The sequence below is a fragment of the Nothoprocta perdicaria genome, unplaced genomic scaffold (genome assembly GCF_003342845.1).
Source record: "Nothoprocta perdicaria isolate Ctin4 unplaced genomic scaffold, notPer1 scaffold_244, whole genome shotgun sequence".
Taxonomy (NCBI): Eukaryota; Metazoa; Chordata; class Aves; order Tinamiformes; family Tinamidae; genus Nothoprocta; species Nothoprocta perdicaria.
The window spans coordinates 275,862-292,269 of NW_020455471.1; the positions used below are offsets into that span (position 1 = coordinate 275,862).

Below are 16,408 nucleotides of genomic sequence, written 5' to 3' on the forward strand. Positions count from 1 at the left end.
ATACCATATCCTTAATGATTAATTCAAAATAAATTAGCAGTGTAAAATCTTTATTTTTAATGCAGGATTACTTACATAGCATACTTAAGTATAGCATACTTATATACTTAAGTATGCTATACTTAATAGTAAGTATAGCATACTTATATACTTAAGTATGCTATACTTAATAGCATACTACTGAATATTTTGTCTGGGCCTTGCCTAAAGATGGCAGACTTGGAAAGGGACTCCACACAACCCTACAGTGTGATCCCTCTTCCTTCTATGTAGGCCCATTTTAACCACGTAAACCTCTTGTTACTCCTATCTGGTCTATGAAGCTTGACTGATTTTTACTTCGTTATTCCCATCCYAGCTTTTTCAGTTCATTTTAATTGTGACCAAAAAGAAGGAAAACACAAGTGAGATTTTCCTTCACGCAAAACCTACAGCATCGACCCCAACATATGCAGACCTTATCCAAGAGAGTTTCAGGCGTATTCACACAATGAACGCTGCATTCAGAGAAGTATACCAGAGGCACTGCAGAGAAATTAAGGATTTCGACCAGAGGCAGCAGAAAGAGCAGCAAGAATTCCTTAGGTACGAAAAGACTGTATGGTCTCCTCCTACTGTGTTCTGATAATGTGAATTCAATTCTGCTATTCCTCTCTCTTGCTAGAGGTSCCACCTGTTAGCTAACACCCATATTCATATATTCGCCCATATTCACCCATATATGAAGAGCTTTCGGATGTGGTCAAAGAGATGTGGTGTATGTAGTTAGTTAGACAYAAAAGCTTGGGGGTATATTAAAGCAGTATGGCCTTTCCCTGAGACGGACTTAGATGGAATCTGCCTAGTACTCCCTAAGGGTGTCAAATCAGCAGATTTTGTTTTGGAAGTAAGTAATTTTCATAAGGTCACTGCAGGAGGAGCTAAAGTGAAGCATTAAATATGATTCTATCTAGATTGGAAATTGTAAATAAATTTAAATTTAAATCGTAAATAAACATAAATTCCAAAGCAGTRTAGGACTCATATATTACTTTGATTGCTTTAGGAGATGTAAAAAATATTTTGTGCTTGTTAATATTTGGATTGCTTTTAAACTATTTAATATTCCTTGTTTTTGTCACCTTCCCTTCATTCTCTTCTCACCATGCATTTTCAACTTTACAGGAAGAAAAAGCAATTACTTCAAGAAAGCAGAAAGCTGAAGAATCTGAAATAATCACCGTATCTTCAACCAAAAGTATTCTGCAATTCTGAGAAGATTTCAGGAGTGTCAGAAAAAGAAAAAAAAAAACATTTTTTGTCAGGAACCAACTTTAGATGAAATGGTTTTCTATGGAAAGCAGAAGACATAGGACCTCCAAAATAGATCTTGATGGGATGTTCTCCAGCGGCCAACCATGAGATTCTTCGGTTCTCATTAGGAATAGGCAACGTGCCAACTTGAAAGCTTGGAGAATAAAGCAGTTCATATATTTGATTCTAGTCCCTTTGATCCACACAAGCCTGAATTCCCCTCCCACACTCCTTCAGTCATGATTTCCTTACTGYAAGAATGGATTAAAATGAGTTTTGAAGATGAAAATATGAGCTGGATATGTAACATTTTTATAGCAAGTGTTGTCATTGGGTCTTATTTGAATTGAGGTAGTCTCAACTTGAAGGAAATGTGGATTACTGTGATTTATTTCTCTGCTGGCATCTCCACTGCAGCTGGAAGTGCACAGATGAGCAGCAAAACCTTTGAGAGCGAAGGAGTAAACCAGGCATGCCTTGACACTTGGCACTGTTGTGTACTCTTATGTAGCATATGCACTTATTATGTAGCATCTCTTGGAAGCCTAATGATTAGTTTCTGATCACATAATATTTTGCAGATGCAGAATCTAAGTTACTATTCAAAGCACTCTGAGGTTGGATATTATCTTCAAATTCTATGCATTCATTGACCCTCTAAGAACTATTTTATGAAGTCAAAGAATAATTGATGGAGGATTRTTTACCCAGTTATTAGCTGTTGCAGGACAGTAAAGCTATACCAGAATGCCTACTTTGTCCATATGCACTCTGTTGTGGAATAAAAGCATACTTTGAGTGGGATTCTTATTTCGTCTGACCATTTCTACCTAAGAGCTGCTCGGGAATAGCTCCTGCAAAATAACGTAGTTTTCAAAAGCTCTGCCAGCCGGTTCCTCTCTATAGACAGAGACACCCCAAAGTAGTATTGAGGCACTCACGTAAATAGCTTTATTGTGCCTSTGAGGATTGTGCTTAGGGCTTGTAGGGTTTTTGTTAGTTTGCTCCCTCATTTAGCAAGTATTAAAGATACTTACATATATTCTTAATTCTCAAGGGCAGAACCAGGAGAACTTTTGAAAAGTATCATGAAACACACTGAGATTTTGCTGCAGTCGCTTCTGTCTTTTAAAAGTCCAACATCAATAATGCTGGCATACAGACAGTTGTGTGAGCATGGAATACCTTAACATACTGTTCCTACGCAATTACCTGTCAACCGTGTTACYAAAGATGAGCTAAAACAGATAAATTTCAAATACTACATCCAAGACATGAGGAGGCAGGGCTGTAGTTCTTTATATTCTAAAATGCACCTATCTGTCCCTGTAAAATGTCAGCGTAAGTTATACGAATGATTCAGGTTTGTGAGTTTTTTTTCCTATGGCTTTAAGCAAGTCACTTTCTCCCAGCTTTCAGAAATGGATGTTATCTGACAGTTTTTGGCCATCTAATCTGAAAATACCCTGTTCCTTCTTTAGAAAGACGTGTATATTCCACCCTAGGAAAAACAGAACTGCCTTAAGCAGAATTCCTGCAWCCCAAAGCAAAACAGTGCGGATTTTGCAATTAATTCTTCGTCGACTGTAAAATAAAAGTAATGCAAGACGCGTTACAGTTGGTAAACGTTAACAACTGATACATTTACATCAAGCGGAGCCCGCGCCCAACGTGCGCGGTTGCAGCGGCCCCGCTAGACACCGCCATGGAGGGGCGGGGCCTCCGCTAACGGCCGGCGCCGCGCCCCGCCCCGCCCGGCGCCAAGGCGGGAAGGGCCGCGGGGCTCGCGGCGGCGGCTGAGGGACCCTCTGGGGCTGTGCGGAGCCCCCCTCGCCGGGCGCTGTAAGCGCTCGGCGCCCTGCTCTGTGGGAGGTGGCCCTGGGCGAGCAGCGCTCGCCGTGTCCCCGTGGTTGTGGGCATTCCCCATGTTGAGGTGCTCTGTGGTGCTCGTCCCCTTTAGGAGCACAAATCTCCTTTCCCCAAAATGGCGTCAGGCAAGGAAAAGCCAAACAGGGTGTTGATACGTGATGAATCGTTCATTTTCCTCCAAAATCAGGAGGAGGCAGGGAGGCTGCAGCCATGTCAGAGTCACGGAGGAGATGAGAGGCATCTCTCATAAAGAAACTCCTTACTCGCTCTGTTGTCTCAGCCTTCCATTTTCTTTACCTGGCTCTTTGCAGGCGCAGTGCTTGGAGCCATCCAGATCCTCAGCTTGCAGAGGCGCTAGTGACAGGAAAACTGCCCACAAAACTGGCCAATTTTGTTCATTCTTAAAGCTTTTAGCAGGAGCGGGTATAATTTCTCCTTTTCCCTCCTTGCCCCCAGCCACCGGGAAGAAACAGGTCTTGGTCTGTCTGGTTTCTCTGCTGTGAGATGCCAATTGCCTGAGGATGGCAAGTGGGAGAAGGGGCCYCTTTAGCTCAGTGAAGGGTTACGTGCATTCCAGGAGGGCTTTTAAGTGGAGAAGGGAGCTGCCAGTGTAATTGTAACACCTTTTGTATTACTTTTCTCCCTTAAGTGTCTGAAGCTAAGGGATTGTGGAAATGACACCAGCATTTATTTTTATGTTCATTAACATTTTAAAGCAATCTTGTTTCCCCCACTCATACAAGGCATGATTTTTCATTTCCTAATTGTCAAAGTTCTGAAAAAGAAAAAAAAAAGTACATCCTGACACTATCAGAAACAAAGTATTTTATAGGCGTATTTTCATGAAATACTAAAAGGAGGGACCCTGTTGTATTTGCACTGCAGAAACCAAATAAGCTGATTTTAAAGTTAGAGTTTTCTCTCGGTTTTCCCCTCTTCTGTATACATAGCATTTCTTGCAAGCAGGTTACACCAGCTTTAAATGTCTATTTGAAAACCGAGCAAGAGTATTTGCAAATACTTATTCTAAATTACCCATGTCCTCTTAGACATAGCCCRTCGTGTAGTTTCAAAATAAACCAATCCTGCGTACTTTTCATAGACTTTTACTAATAAGGATGAGCAAGCAAACATAAATATAGACRAGTTAATTTACAAAACTTGTACTAYACCGTAGCAAGAAGAGTGAAGGCAAGCTCACAATTAAGACTGAAGCAACCAGTCTACAAAACTGATACAGCAGGTGATAAAATCCTGTTTCTAAGGAACTACTTAGTGTTCTTTTTTTTTTTCTTCTCTTGCTTTTGTCAAAGCTCAGGAGGTGATAATTTGCTTTCTGTGTGGCCATGCCAGCAGTAAGAACCTAGGCTGGTTCTAGGCCTTGCTTAGAGACAGTGACACAAAGAGGGCAGTGAAGCTGTATTGGAGAATTGACCTGGCAAGTTAACCATAAAAAACTCATGAAATAAGTTCCCTGAATGTGTACTTTTGCATAATACCTCTCCTCCCYGCCTTGATTTTTATTACCCTTCATTTATTCTTTTCCTTACTGCAGACATTATTTGCATGTCCTCATCTATTAAGTCTGGTGAACTCCAGCAAAGAACTTAAAAACAAATACAGCTCAATAGTCTACTCTTAATATATAACTAAGGAGTTGTAGCCACCTCAATACAGTATTTTGTGGGCTTTGTGTCCCAGAGAGAGGGGGAAGCTGATACCTTGTATAGCCTTTCCATTTCCATACCTGTTAAACTCTTTCTAGCCAAATTGGCTCACCTGGGAGTAACACAATGGGTTTTCTCCTTTCACTGAAGAGCTGGAAATAGATCTGAGTTTAATTCTATATGTGATCATACAGAGAAGGTTGAAAGGCTTTTTTAAAAGTGCATTCATTTAGTCATGTATTATCACTACCCCAATGCTGTCTTTGTTTGCATTTCTCAGCACTGACCAKAACTTTGTTGCCTGCTCTTTCATGATGAAGGCCTTGGAGGATCAGGTAGTCCAAGAAGAACCAGGATACCAAGATGATGAGGTATATTTCTGGTTCCCCAAAAATAAGTGCAGCAAATGTTAGCCAAAGATTTTATAGTGTTATGAAATCACAAAGAGGCAGCAGGTCCCCAAAGACCATCAGGGAGTTCAATGCATTTAAAATGTTGTTAGCCAATAAAAAGAAAATCTCATGCTCTTATTCCCTATAYGGTCTGGTTTTGAGGCCGAAGTATTTTTCATTAACCTCTCAAAAGCTAGGCACAACTTTTCCTGGATTATTATTACTGCTTTATAAACTTTTCATTTTTTAATATTAAATGCAAGGATACCATGAGTTACTTTTATGCTTCCTGAAAAGGAAGATAAGTTGTGAAGGAAAGTATGAAGAAGATACTCATAACACAGCTTTTATTACCATAGTAGAGGATTGCTTGGAAGATATGTTTTATGAAGAAGGTGATAGGAAATGTGTGCTTCTGGGCTCACTGTTACTTGCTTATTTTAGTAGTTCAATAGACAATGTCTTATTAAGGAAACAAATCATTTCGAGGCTTAAGAATTTAAAATGGACATGTTATGAAATAGAGGAAATTATAAGAAAAAGCAAAATTTATTCCTTTGTTTTCCTTTTGTTTAGGAATCCTTTTTTCAGGATATTGATTTGCTACAAAAGCATGGAATTGTAAGTATAAACAATGCCATTTTCATATGCCATGTCCATGCAAGGGTATTTTAAGGTTATTTTTATAAACAATCRTTGATACAAATGATTGAAATTTCTCTCTGTAATAAATTCTAAAAAAGTACCATTTGAGGACAGAGTCTGACAATGGAACAGGCTTCAGAAAATCTTACTCCAATCAAATTCCTAAACAAACAAGACATTCAAAGTATTTAGCACCCAACATTTCTTGTAAAACCGACAAAGTGCTATTTTGGCTGAAAAATATGTGGTAGGTTACTTTCTGCTCGTGCCATTACTCCTGTATTTTCAATGCCTGTGAAATTACATTGTGACAGTTGTTGCTATATGACGTCCAGAATGCTGGTGAAGAAGAGGGTAGAGTAAGAGTGAAGAAGGTATTARGAGACAGAGACATAAGCAGTTAGATTTCTTCTTCATTAGAGAGTTTCCTGTAATCACCATAAACATTATAAGTATCACTTATTCATTGGAATTATTACTACATACTTATCCTAGGGCTCAACCCTATTATGCTCAGTATTATATCAACACTGCATTAAAAAGTTAGCTTTGCCAGAAAATACTTTAAAATGTAACTCTTTGATAAATGACTGCAGTGGGATGGATGCACAGGGAGGACACAGACACGATGCCTTAGTCAGCACAGTAATCCCTGGATGCAGCTTGTCAGCAGGGTAATTATCAGCTTTTTATTGGCAATTCCTTGAGAGTGAGTTTTAAAGAAAGCTTTGAAGGACTGTGGGGCAGTGAGCTCCAACCATGGGACAGCACAGCAAAGCTACTAAGAAAATTAGACTGACTTYAAAATAGGAGGCAGACTTTAGGAGTTGAAAGGTGGGAGCACAAGCCCGTTGGTATCAAATGAGACATAGTATGTACAGGTTGGCACTAAGGTATGAAAGATCTTGAAAATAAGCATAAATTTGGGCAGTTCTTCATGTTGCAATTTTTGAAGACAGATCTGGTTTATGAGCTTCTTGCTGCTTTTCCTTTTTTACCTTCCTTCCAAGAGGTCATTCCCACACTCCATCAGAAGATGTCTAGGTTGTGCCCATGAAACTGTGCAACAATATGAGGGCTCCGAACTATTAAATTAACTAAGCAACAGTTTTTGTAGTTTTAGATTTTTTTTTCTGGGGGTAGAGAGAGAAGTCTTTAATAGATCTGATACTGTGGCCACAAACAGCCAGATTAACACAAGTAAGACTCTGATCTGATGTCTGGAAGATTTTGGTAGGAATGAAGGTGCCCCAACACCACAGCCTTTGTTGAGTGACTCCTCTTCTTCTGTCACATCTGCTTTGGTGGCCACCCTGCAAACTCAATTATTGAATCAACTCATCCAAACTGTATCACACCAAAAATGTTTTTTGTTTTTAAATCTGCTCTCTTTTCCACTTCAGCAGCATACAACTGAGACAAGTTGTGACATAAGTAGGCAGAGGATTGGGTCAAGCCGCACATGGAAGGGGGAATGAGTGTAAAAGAGGGGACTCCTGCCATGTAACCTGCTTTTGTCTACTAGAACTATTTCATATCTAAGCTGTGCTAACCCTCAGAAACTACTTCCTGGGAAGCAGCTCGATACTGTAGACAAAACAGAATCTGCACAGTGGGCTCTGATGGGAATGTGGTCAGTGCGTAGTTTCACACACCAGGCCTGAATTATGTTCCCTGCCAGTCACAGACCTCTCGCCACAAATTCTGCAGGTGTTCCCACTGTCATATCAAACTGCAGTCTAAAGCAGCAGATCCTAGYGTCTTCACAGGTAAATTAGCTAATTAGCTGTTGGTGGAAGTTGTATGTGTGGGGAGAGAGCAAGAACTTGACAGCTGCGTTTACCACTCAGGAAATTGTAACATGGAACAGTGTTTAGGTTGGTGCCATCCGAAAGACAAAGCCAAGGAAGAAACACCAAAACTGGGTAAAGCTTTTAAAGCTGGGGTGTAGAAAAATGGTCTTTGCAGCARTAATCTATTGTCTTAATGGAAAACACACCATGAACGACAAGCTCCATGTTTTTGAATCACTGGTTATTATATCCTTTTGGGTAAAAGTTATTTTTATTCATGAGTGACTGTGCCTCACCCATCCTTATTCATGTAATAATCAAAAAATATAGCACAAGATGAGAAATAAGCTTCACAGTGAACATGATTAATTTACCCTGTGGTCGCCCTCCATTCTTATGTCATATGCACCCACACACTCTAGATAAGATGATACACCAAGTTCATGTATTTTTAAAGAAAGAACTTGCATGATGATGGCAAATTGAAGTATTACTCCCAAAGTTGGTATTTACTTCTTGTGAGTAATCTGTTTTGCCTTGACGTTTCCAGTGATGTCAGAATCATAAAAAACGAGAAAAAAAAAAAGGTTTTCAGCAAAGTGTGTCTACTGGTTCTGACTGATATTGTGATGTACCCACTACATTAAAAATTCCAGTAAATTTGTTCCATCTCAAAGTGTACTTTGGATCTGGCAGATTATGTTTATTTTAAATTGGACTAACTGTGAACATTCAGAAACAACACAGTGGCTAGAGTGRGTTTTGGATGATCCATGACAGTAGCTGCCAGCACATTGTGAGAGCCAGTTTCCAGCTACCCCGATCAGATTATCTGGTTTACAGATAATTTGTGCTGTGGTACCAAGGACAGCTTGGATTTGATAAAGTTTATTAGGTCGGGCTGCACACTTTGAAATCATCCATATTACTTCCTTACTACTAGCTTGGATCTAAAAAGCTGCATGGAATAGAGACAAGGACCCAAAACACCTTTCTCATAAAGGCATCAGGATGATGCACCATGATCCCCATACCAACGTTACTCAWTTTTTTCTTTTATTTAGGTGTTATTGTCTCCTCTTGCACTACATCACAGCAAATTTAATGTAAATCTGTTTCTTTCTTGGTTAAAATACACATGCAGATGAATATATAATACAACGCGTTTCAAAAGCTGACTTTGCTTTCCTGAGTACTCATAGAAAGGGCCTTTCTTCACAGAATGTAGCTGATATTAAAAAACTGAAGTCCGTAGGGATCTGCACCATCAAAGGAATCCAGATGACAACAAGACGGGCACTGTGCAATGTGAAAGGGCTTTCGGAAGCCAAAGTGGACAAGATTAAAGAAGCAGCAAACAAGCTGATTGTAAGCAAGTTGCTTTCTTGATGGTTTAAAAGTTGGCTCCCCTCTTCAAAATGCTATCCAACATTTCTCCTAAAAGCATTTTCCTCCACATTATCAAGATACTTCTGAAAATTATTCTTCTTATTACTAATTGTTACTATATTTGATACTCTACAATAACCAGACAAATACTGTGATGTTTTTCATATCTAACCTGTGTAAATAAGACTGGGGTGGAGACCGGATACTCAGGAGGAATATCCCATCACCAAACCTCGCCTGCTGTTTGGTTTTCTAGGAGCCAGGCTTTCTGACAGCTTTTGAGTACAGTGAAAAACGGAAGATGGTTTTTCGTATTACCACTGGCAGCCAAGAATTTGAGTAAGTTCAGCTCTGTTTAAATATACCTTAATACAAATTAATGTTGCCAATGTGACACAAAAGGGCAAATATTCAGTTTGGACATGTAGGTTATGAAAGCTTGTGTTTGAGGCTAGTGCTGGCTCAAAGTTGCCTGCATGAGGAAGCAGCAAAACCAAGTTTCTGAGGACTTTATACAGCGGTTGTAAATTAATAAACTTTTAATCCAAATATCCTAATTGTATCATTCTTTTTTTTTTTTTTTTTTTTTTTTTTTCACTGAGTGGAAACGATCTCTAGGACTGAGGTCAAAATGGTAACTCAAAAACTCTCTTGGGATAATTTTACAGAATATTATCTTTTCAAAGGTATTTTCTCTCTCTTTCCATTAGTAATTTCTATAGCTTTTCTCTTGCACACAGACCTGAAAGGTGAGACAGACTTCATTCTTTGTGTATCAGTGATTATTTAGTACCCTGTAATTAATCCACTGGATGAAGGCTTTTGGGACAGAAATAACTTATCTTACAGGAGCAAAAGTTTCCTTTTTTTTCGTACTTTCCTCTTGTGTATTTGTGGGCTTAAGTACATCATAATTCTCTCCCTTTCTCCAGTAAACTGCTGGGTGGTGGGATTGAAAGCATGGCAATCACTGAGGCCTTTGGAGGTAAGAAGCTCATTTAATGAGTTCTAGTGAGCAGGTAAAGACCTGCAACATAGTTTGAATTTTAAATTAAGCTGGATTTCTACTATCAAACTTATCACACTGTAGTCATAACAGGTAAGTACCTGCCTGAATACAAAAAGAATGATTCCACGATTCCACTTTTAGTATTTTTTTTTCTTTTGATTTGTTTGCAGATTAAGTTTGAGCTGAATAATCATTAGACCTGTGGCCAGGGCGATTCAGTATATCATATTATTAATAATACTTTTATTAACAATGTTATATATAAAGGATTTCCCTGATAAACAATCGGTTCCTTTCTGGTAGGGAAACTGTCACAAAAGATAACTCTTTTTATGCACACTTAGGATGCATTGAATTTCATATAAGATTAAGAAGTCACACCTAATCTATAATTATAGTAAATCTGATCAGTTGGTGGTTAATATTTCAACAACAGTAATAAGAGTTTGTGAAACACAGTCATCTTTGCTTTTGAAAAGATGTATTAGAGACTCAAATGATTTGATAAAATGAGATTAGTCATCAGAAACTTCTTGATCACTTTCCTAAAAATGAAACTCAGTCTGGTCAATGGAATTAAGCAATCCCATTTCCTCCTCCCCCATTAATAGCTTTACCATGGATGCCTTGTGGTATTTATCTTCCATGCAGAAAAATAGAATTGAATTTAGCAACCAAGCATGATATATTTCAAATTAAAGCATTTCAGATTTTGTTTTTTCATGAAAGAGATTTCTACTGTAGATAATCTAATTTAATTGGGGTTAAAGATACAAAAGACAGAAATGCAGATGAATTTTGTAACAAAGGAGGTTTTCTTATTGCAATAATGCATGAATTTGACAAACTCAGAAAAAAAATGACTTTTTTATTTATTTAATAGAGTTCAGGACAGGAAAAACACAGCTATCTCATACCCTGTGTGGTAAGTGTCTATCTTAATACTRAGAAATTCTGTCTGAGCCCATCTTCTGCAGATTCAGCACAGACAGAGAGAAGTCATTAATACTTTATGTCTAGAAATACATTCTAAGAGACCATGCTGACTCCTATATCCATTAATTGTATTTGAGTACAGTGCTCTCATAAATGGCTTCCCTTGAGTACTGCCCACATCAACACTAGTCTTGCCATAAGGAAAGGGAAGGCAACAGACTGTTTCACAGAAACCAGTGAGACACTCTCTAAAAATACACAGCAAAATATGTGTTATAGGTAGATGGGGACATTATTTCCAAGGGGCRAAACCCAGGTTCTTTCTCAGCAATTATTTCAATTCCTTGGTTTCAAAATGATTTGCTGCATATGAAAGGGCATAGGATACTCCTCGCCAACATTAACTGCACACTGACTTGGGCAGTTACTATGTTTGGGCAGTGCCAAGTAAAGCAGAGCTCCAATGCCTCAGTGCCATCTCAATGCATAAAATTAATAGTAAATAATAGCTAATGGAGCTACTAATGCTGTTGAAATATAGTTACTAGAGACTGAATAAGCATTCACTTAGAAAACAAAAACCGTATGTTATAATGAGTATTATGGATCCCTCTGGAAAAAAAAAAATGGGATTTCTTCCATTTAATCCAATCTAATGGCCAAATTAGTTGAATCATTTTGTATGAACAGTGACAACTGAATGAACTGAGTATTTTAATTTATTCACTACTGAGACTGTAAAACCATAGTCAYTATTCATATTTCAGCAAAGATTAATGTCACAAAATGATTTGATTATACAAATTGAAGCTGGAAAAAAAAAACCTATTAAATCAATACCATTAATTTGGCGCCAAAGATTTAGAGGATGTTTTGTGYAGAAGTAGTTCTTAATAATATCTGTAAGTATTTCAATGTAAAATGCAMACATTTAGTGTTAGCACTAAGTAAAACACAGTTCTGACACCACTGATTAAATCTCATCTGATCGACAATAGAGAAAAAGTGGCTCAAATTTAGCTTCTAGATGGCAGTAAAACTTAACTTACTCCTGATTTCCATGCTGACTATAAATTAGTGGTGATTTTTTTGTATTCTTGTTATGACTAAGCAATCGCTCTGTTTTATTAAAAATATTAATAGAGCAAGAAAACATTTTTACCCTTTTTTTTTTCATTTTGCTCTTCTATGATTCACTCTAGTGACAGCTCAGCTTCCCGGACCAGATGGCTATACAGGTGGCAAGATTATCTTCATTGATACTGAAAACACTTTGTATCTTTGAGACTGTTGAAAGTCASAGGTATGATGGCCTGGAAAGATGACTCATTTTGCTATAACCAAATAGCAGCTATTTCATATGTAAATATACATGTGAAATATTATGATATGGTAGCTAACCTACTTTATCACACATGAGGGAAAGTCAGTAAGTTTACTTTTCTCAGAAATTAACAATACTGAAACCTGGACAGCACAGTGGGTAGTGACCAGAAGGCTGGGGTTTTTATCTCTTGTCATTTCATGCAGTCTAACCTGGATTAGTTTCAGCTAGGATATAGGTTTAAACAGTTTTTCTGGAGATCTAATACACGGTCTTTGTGGCWGAATGTGATAGAAGCTTTTCTATTTACTTCAAAAGCAATTCATCTGAGCACTAAACACCATTTACCCTTTATGTCTGTGGTAGACTGTGTATAAATAGTTTTTGCTCACTGTTAAGTTTCTAGARCACAAAAATCCTTATGTGAAAAAAGTCTCCCAAGCACAAAATAATCATCACCCTGAGCTCTAAACTCTCTTCAGGGGTTCTGGGACAGTGTGAAAAGTCAAAGTCTTCTCCAAGACCCAAATCCACAGTCCTTTTATTTATTCAGAGTTCTTTTTTCTTTTTTTTTTTTTTGGAATGGGGTTTTATTTTCAGAGCATGGTTTGTACAGAGAAATCCTTAACGACGGCTACGTCAGCCGCCCGGACCGACTTCGGGACATCGCTGATCGCTTCAGTGTCGACCACGATGCGGTACTTGACAACGTGCTCTATGCACGGGCATATACCAGTAAGACCATCACTTCAGCTGACAGAATATCCATGATTTTTTTTTCTCTAAGTCTCTTATTTTAATGGTTCTCTGTTTATTAGCTGAAATTTCTCACTAGAAATCATATAGAACATTTTGTGGCTAATAAAAGGAGTTACAACCTTGCTTCCATTTTCTGCTTTCTACACTGTAGTACATTTGCTCAGTGTAAGTATTTCAGCACAGCTGCACTGCATAAACAAGAAAGTTTTGCTGTTTGCAGAAACATGAAGTGAACTCTGCCAGGGACGGGGTAGGTGTCAGAGTAGCACCTTGGTATTTGTTGCTCCTTGGAAGTTATGATGATTATGCAGTCATGACAGCCTGAATATAAGCTAATACTATAAATACTTTTGAGAATTCTCTGATTTTCTGAGCAAAAATTTATAGAGAAGGCTTCATGCACTGTRTGACAAGATACTGTATTAAAACTTTGCAAAAACTTAATGGGGCCTTGACTTTCTGAAAACAACAGGAACACTGTGTGAATATGGTGTTCCTTGTTATGTAATTTTATATGGAATTCAAATGTTGATATTGATTTTCAGCTTTTGACACACAACAAAAGGTTGCCTTGCTGCACAGTATGTGAGACTTTTCATGGAGAAGTTTTGCTAGGTGGGTAAAGTCGCTGGAACCTGCAGAAGCACAGGCAGCACCCTGTATCACAGAGGTAGCTCATTAGTTGGACATGGACTGGAAACAATAGTGTAGACATTTAAAGTCATGTGTTAAAATACAAAGTGGAAATCTGGCTTTTGTTGCTTCACAGCTTTTCTTTCTGATTCGAATTTCATTTGACAACTGCACTTCCCACCAGGTGAACATCAGATGGAGTTGCTTGACTACGTAGCAGCCAAGTTCCATGAGGAGGCTGGTATCTTCAAGCTGTTGGTACAAGACTTCAGCACTTCTCTTTCATTTCCCTTACTGTTTTCAGAATCATTTTTTCCTCTTTTCTTCCACTATATTTATCTAGCCTAATTTCAATGCAGATAATAGACTCCATTATGGCRCTCTTCCGTGTGGATTTTAGTGGGCGTGGAGAATTGGCTGAACGGCAACAGAAACTTGCCCAGATGCTGTCAAGGCTCCAGAAGATATCGGAAGGTAGGGGCTATGTGGCAAAATATGGAAAGCATGAGCAGGAGTTACAGAAACAATAGTTATTGACAGCTTAGCMTAACCTAGGAGTCTTGTCACATCTTGCACTTCAATTGGTGACCAAAAAGAAACTTTAAAAAAGTTGAAACTGATAAAAAAAAAAATTATTTCAAGGTGACAAAGAATTTCTGAAAATTATTCAATATTTAGAATCTTCCTAGAAATTTTAAGAATATTTGAAATAGAATTCCCAAATGAGAGGACAGGTTGGCGAAATCTCCCAAGTGCTACCGCAGAAGTCAAACAGGAGCAAAGCTAGGCCCTTCCTTGATTAACTTCTGCCATCAGAGGCAAAAACAATTGCTTCTTTTTCCTTTGAAGTGCTTCACTGTCAACCTTGCTTTTACCACGCAAGGTAAAGAGAGAGAATGTGAGAATCTAGTTGAATTATAATTTAATAGATATATATTCTTCTTTCTTGATATTATTTTCTATTGCAGAATATAACGTGGCTGTGTTTGTGACTAATCAGATGACTGCTGATCCGGGAGCAACTATGACGTAAGACACTTTTCCTCTCACCTTCTTTTAAATTTCTTCCCTTTTGTTTTACCTATTTAACAGATTTTATGGAGTGAGAGGCACAGATACAAAGATTACTCCTCATTTTAAAACGGTTTACGACTAGAATGCCATTGGTCCTTCTGGTATGTTGTATCATTTATAAATGACACTTGTAAGCTACTCTGTTTTCTTACTGATTATTGTTCACCAGCTGTTTGGCATGATGGCCTCTCTTCATTGAGATTTGAACTAGGAAAGGAAACCATAAAAAATACTGAATTAAAAAAAAATCTTTTGGAGCAGCTTATAAACAAAGTTTATGTGTTGTATTTCTTCAGTATCTTGAACTTTATGAGAGCAAAAGTGCTAGCATTGAGCATCTGAACATCCTAAGATAGGTGTGTAAAAGTCCACTTTTGATTAATTTACCTATTTATTATTCATTACTGAGCCCTATATACCTTGGCTGAGAGTTAATCACAGTATGATTAATGTAWGAGATTTGCACTGTGAGTCATCAATATTTTCTTTATAATTTAGCTTTCAGGCAGACCCAAAAAAGCCCATTGGGGGCCACATCCTTGCGCATGCTTCAACTACCAGGATTAGTTTGAGGAAAGGGAGAGGGGAGCTGCGTATTGCAAAGATATATGACAGGTAAATCACCTTCTCGTTACAGCTAGGAGGCTGTGTGCAAGGTTAAAGCGATGAACTTCATGGTACTGAAACTTAATAACTTGACAACTGACTCATGCTTTCAAATTAGCTATGTTTCCATACAATATATTGAGAGAAAATGTGGAAAGAGAAACCAATTAACAGACTTAAAGTTCTGTTTAATATCGAGTTTATTAAGTTATATAATGTTTCATCACAAATCCTATTAGATGCTCATCTCCCAAAGAAGATCATCAAATAGTTTGGTAAAATTGGTGGTCCCTTGACAGAAAAGCTCCAGAGCTATTTAATTATGGAATTTTGCTGCCAAGATGAGTAGCAGTTTACCTGGTGGGCTGTGACAGACACAAGTCATTACAAAATGTATTAATGGAATTAGTGTTATTTATAGAGAGAGCCAGTGTTCCTGGTCAGGAACTAAAAATTGGAAGTGAAGGTTTACACAGGCAGAATCTTTGCTTCTGCTGCATCTCCTCCTTCCCCTCACCGTAGTTCTCATCTTCAGAAAGGTAGATTTCACATTTTCTGGTCTTGATAACCTTAATCATTTTATACACACAAACATAAGATGCAGAATTATTCCATGTTGCTTCTTATATCATTAGGGRAACAATGCCACAACTGCATTTAACATGGGAAAAAAAGCTGTTTCATGTTTCTCTTGCTTCCATAGTCCTGAGATGCCTGAAAATGAAGCTACATTTGCAATAACTGCTGGTGGGATTGGAGATGCCAAAGAATAGGCAGAAAACTGATGCAAAGCTACAGCTGCAAACAACATAAGCAGCTGGGATGGAGACATGTGTGCAACGTCACTGAACCCCTGGCCTCATTTTTAAATTTTGGAGATCATTTGAGATATTTCTGGAGGACACTGGAATGAGCTCAGTTCAGTTTTATTCATCTCGATAGAATTTAGTTCCTCTTAGGGTCCTTGTTTTTCAGTTGGACTTTGGACAGATGAAGATTTAAAAAATAAACTTATGAAT

General features: G+C 38.1%; 1 protein-coding gene across 2 annotated transcripts; it reads left to right on the forward strand.

Annotated features, from left to right (window-relative positions):
- Positions 1 to 5,113: 5,113 nt before the first annotated feature.
- Positions 5,114 to 16,408, forward strand: DMC1 (DNA meiotic recombinase 1). 2 transcript variants are annotated; one of them, XM_026039888.1, is made up of 13 exons: positions 5,114 to 5,200; positions 5,798 to 5,842; positions 8,881 to 9,027; positions 9,305 to 9,387; positions 9,981 to 10,033; positions 10,941 to 10,982; positions 12,196 to 12,268; positions 12,961 to 13,052; positions 13,894 to 13,967; positions 14,069 to 14,183; positions 14,678 to 14,738; positions 15,282 to 15,398; positions 16,093 to 16,408. In XM_026039888.1, the coding sequence occupies exons 1-13, from the start codon at positions 5,141 to 5,143 to the stop codon at positions 16,160 to 16,162; spliced, it is 1,032 nt and encodes a 343-aa protein (XP_025895673.1). In that variant the 5' UTR covers positions 5,114 to 5,140; the 3' UTR covers positions 16,163 to 16,408. The 2 variants fall into 2 exon arrangements, with proteins under 2 accessions (XP_025895673.1, XP_025895674.1); XM_026039889.1 differs by lacking the exon at positions 15,282 to 15,398.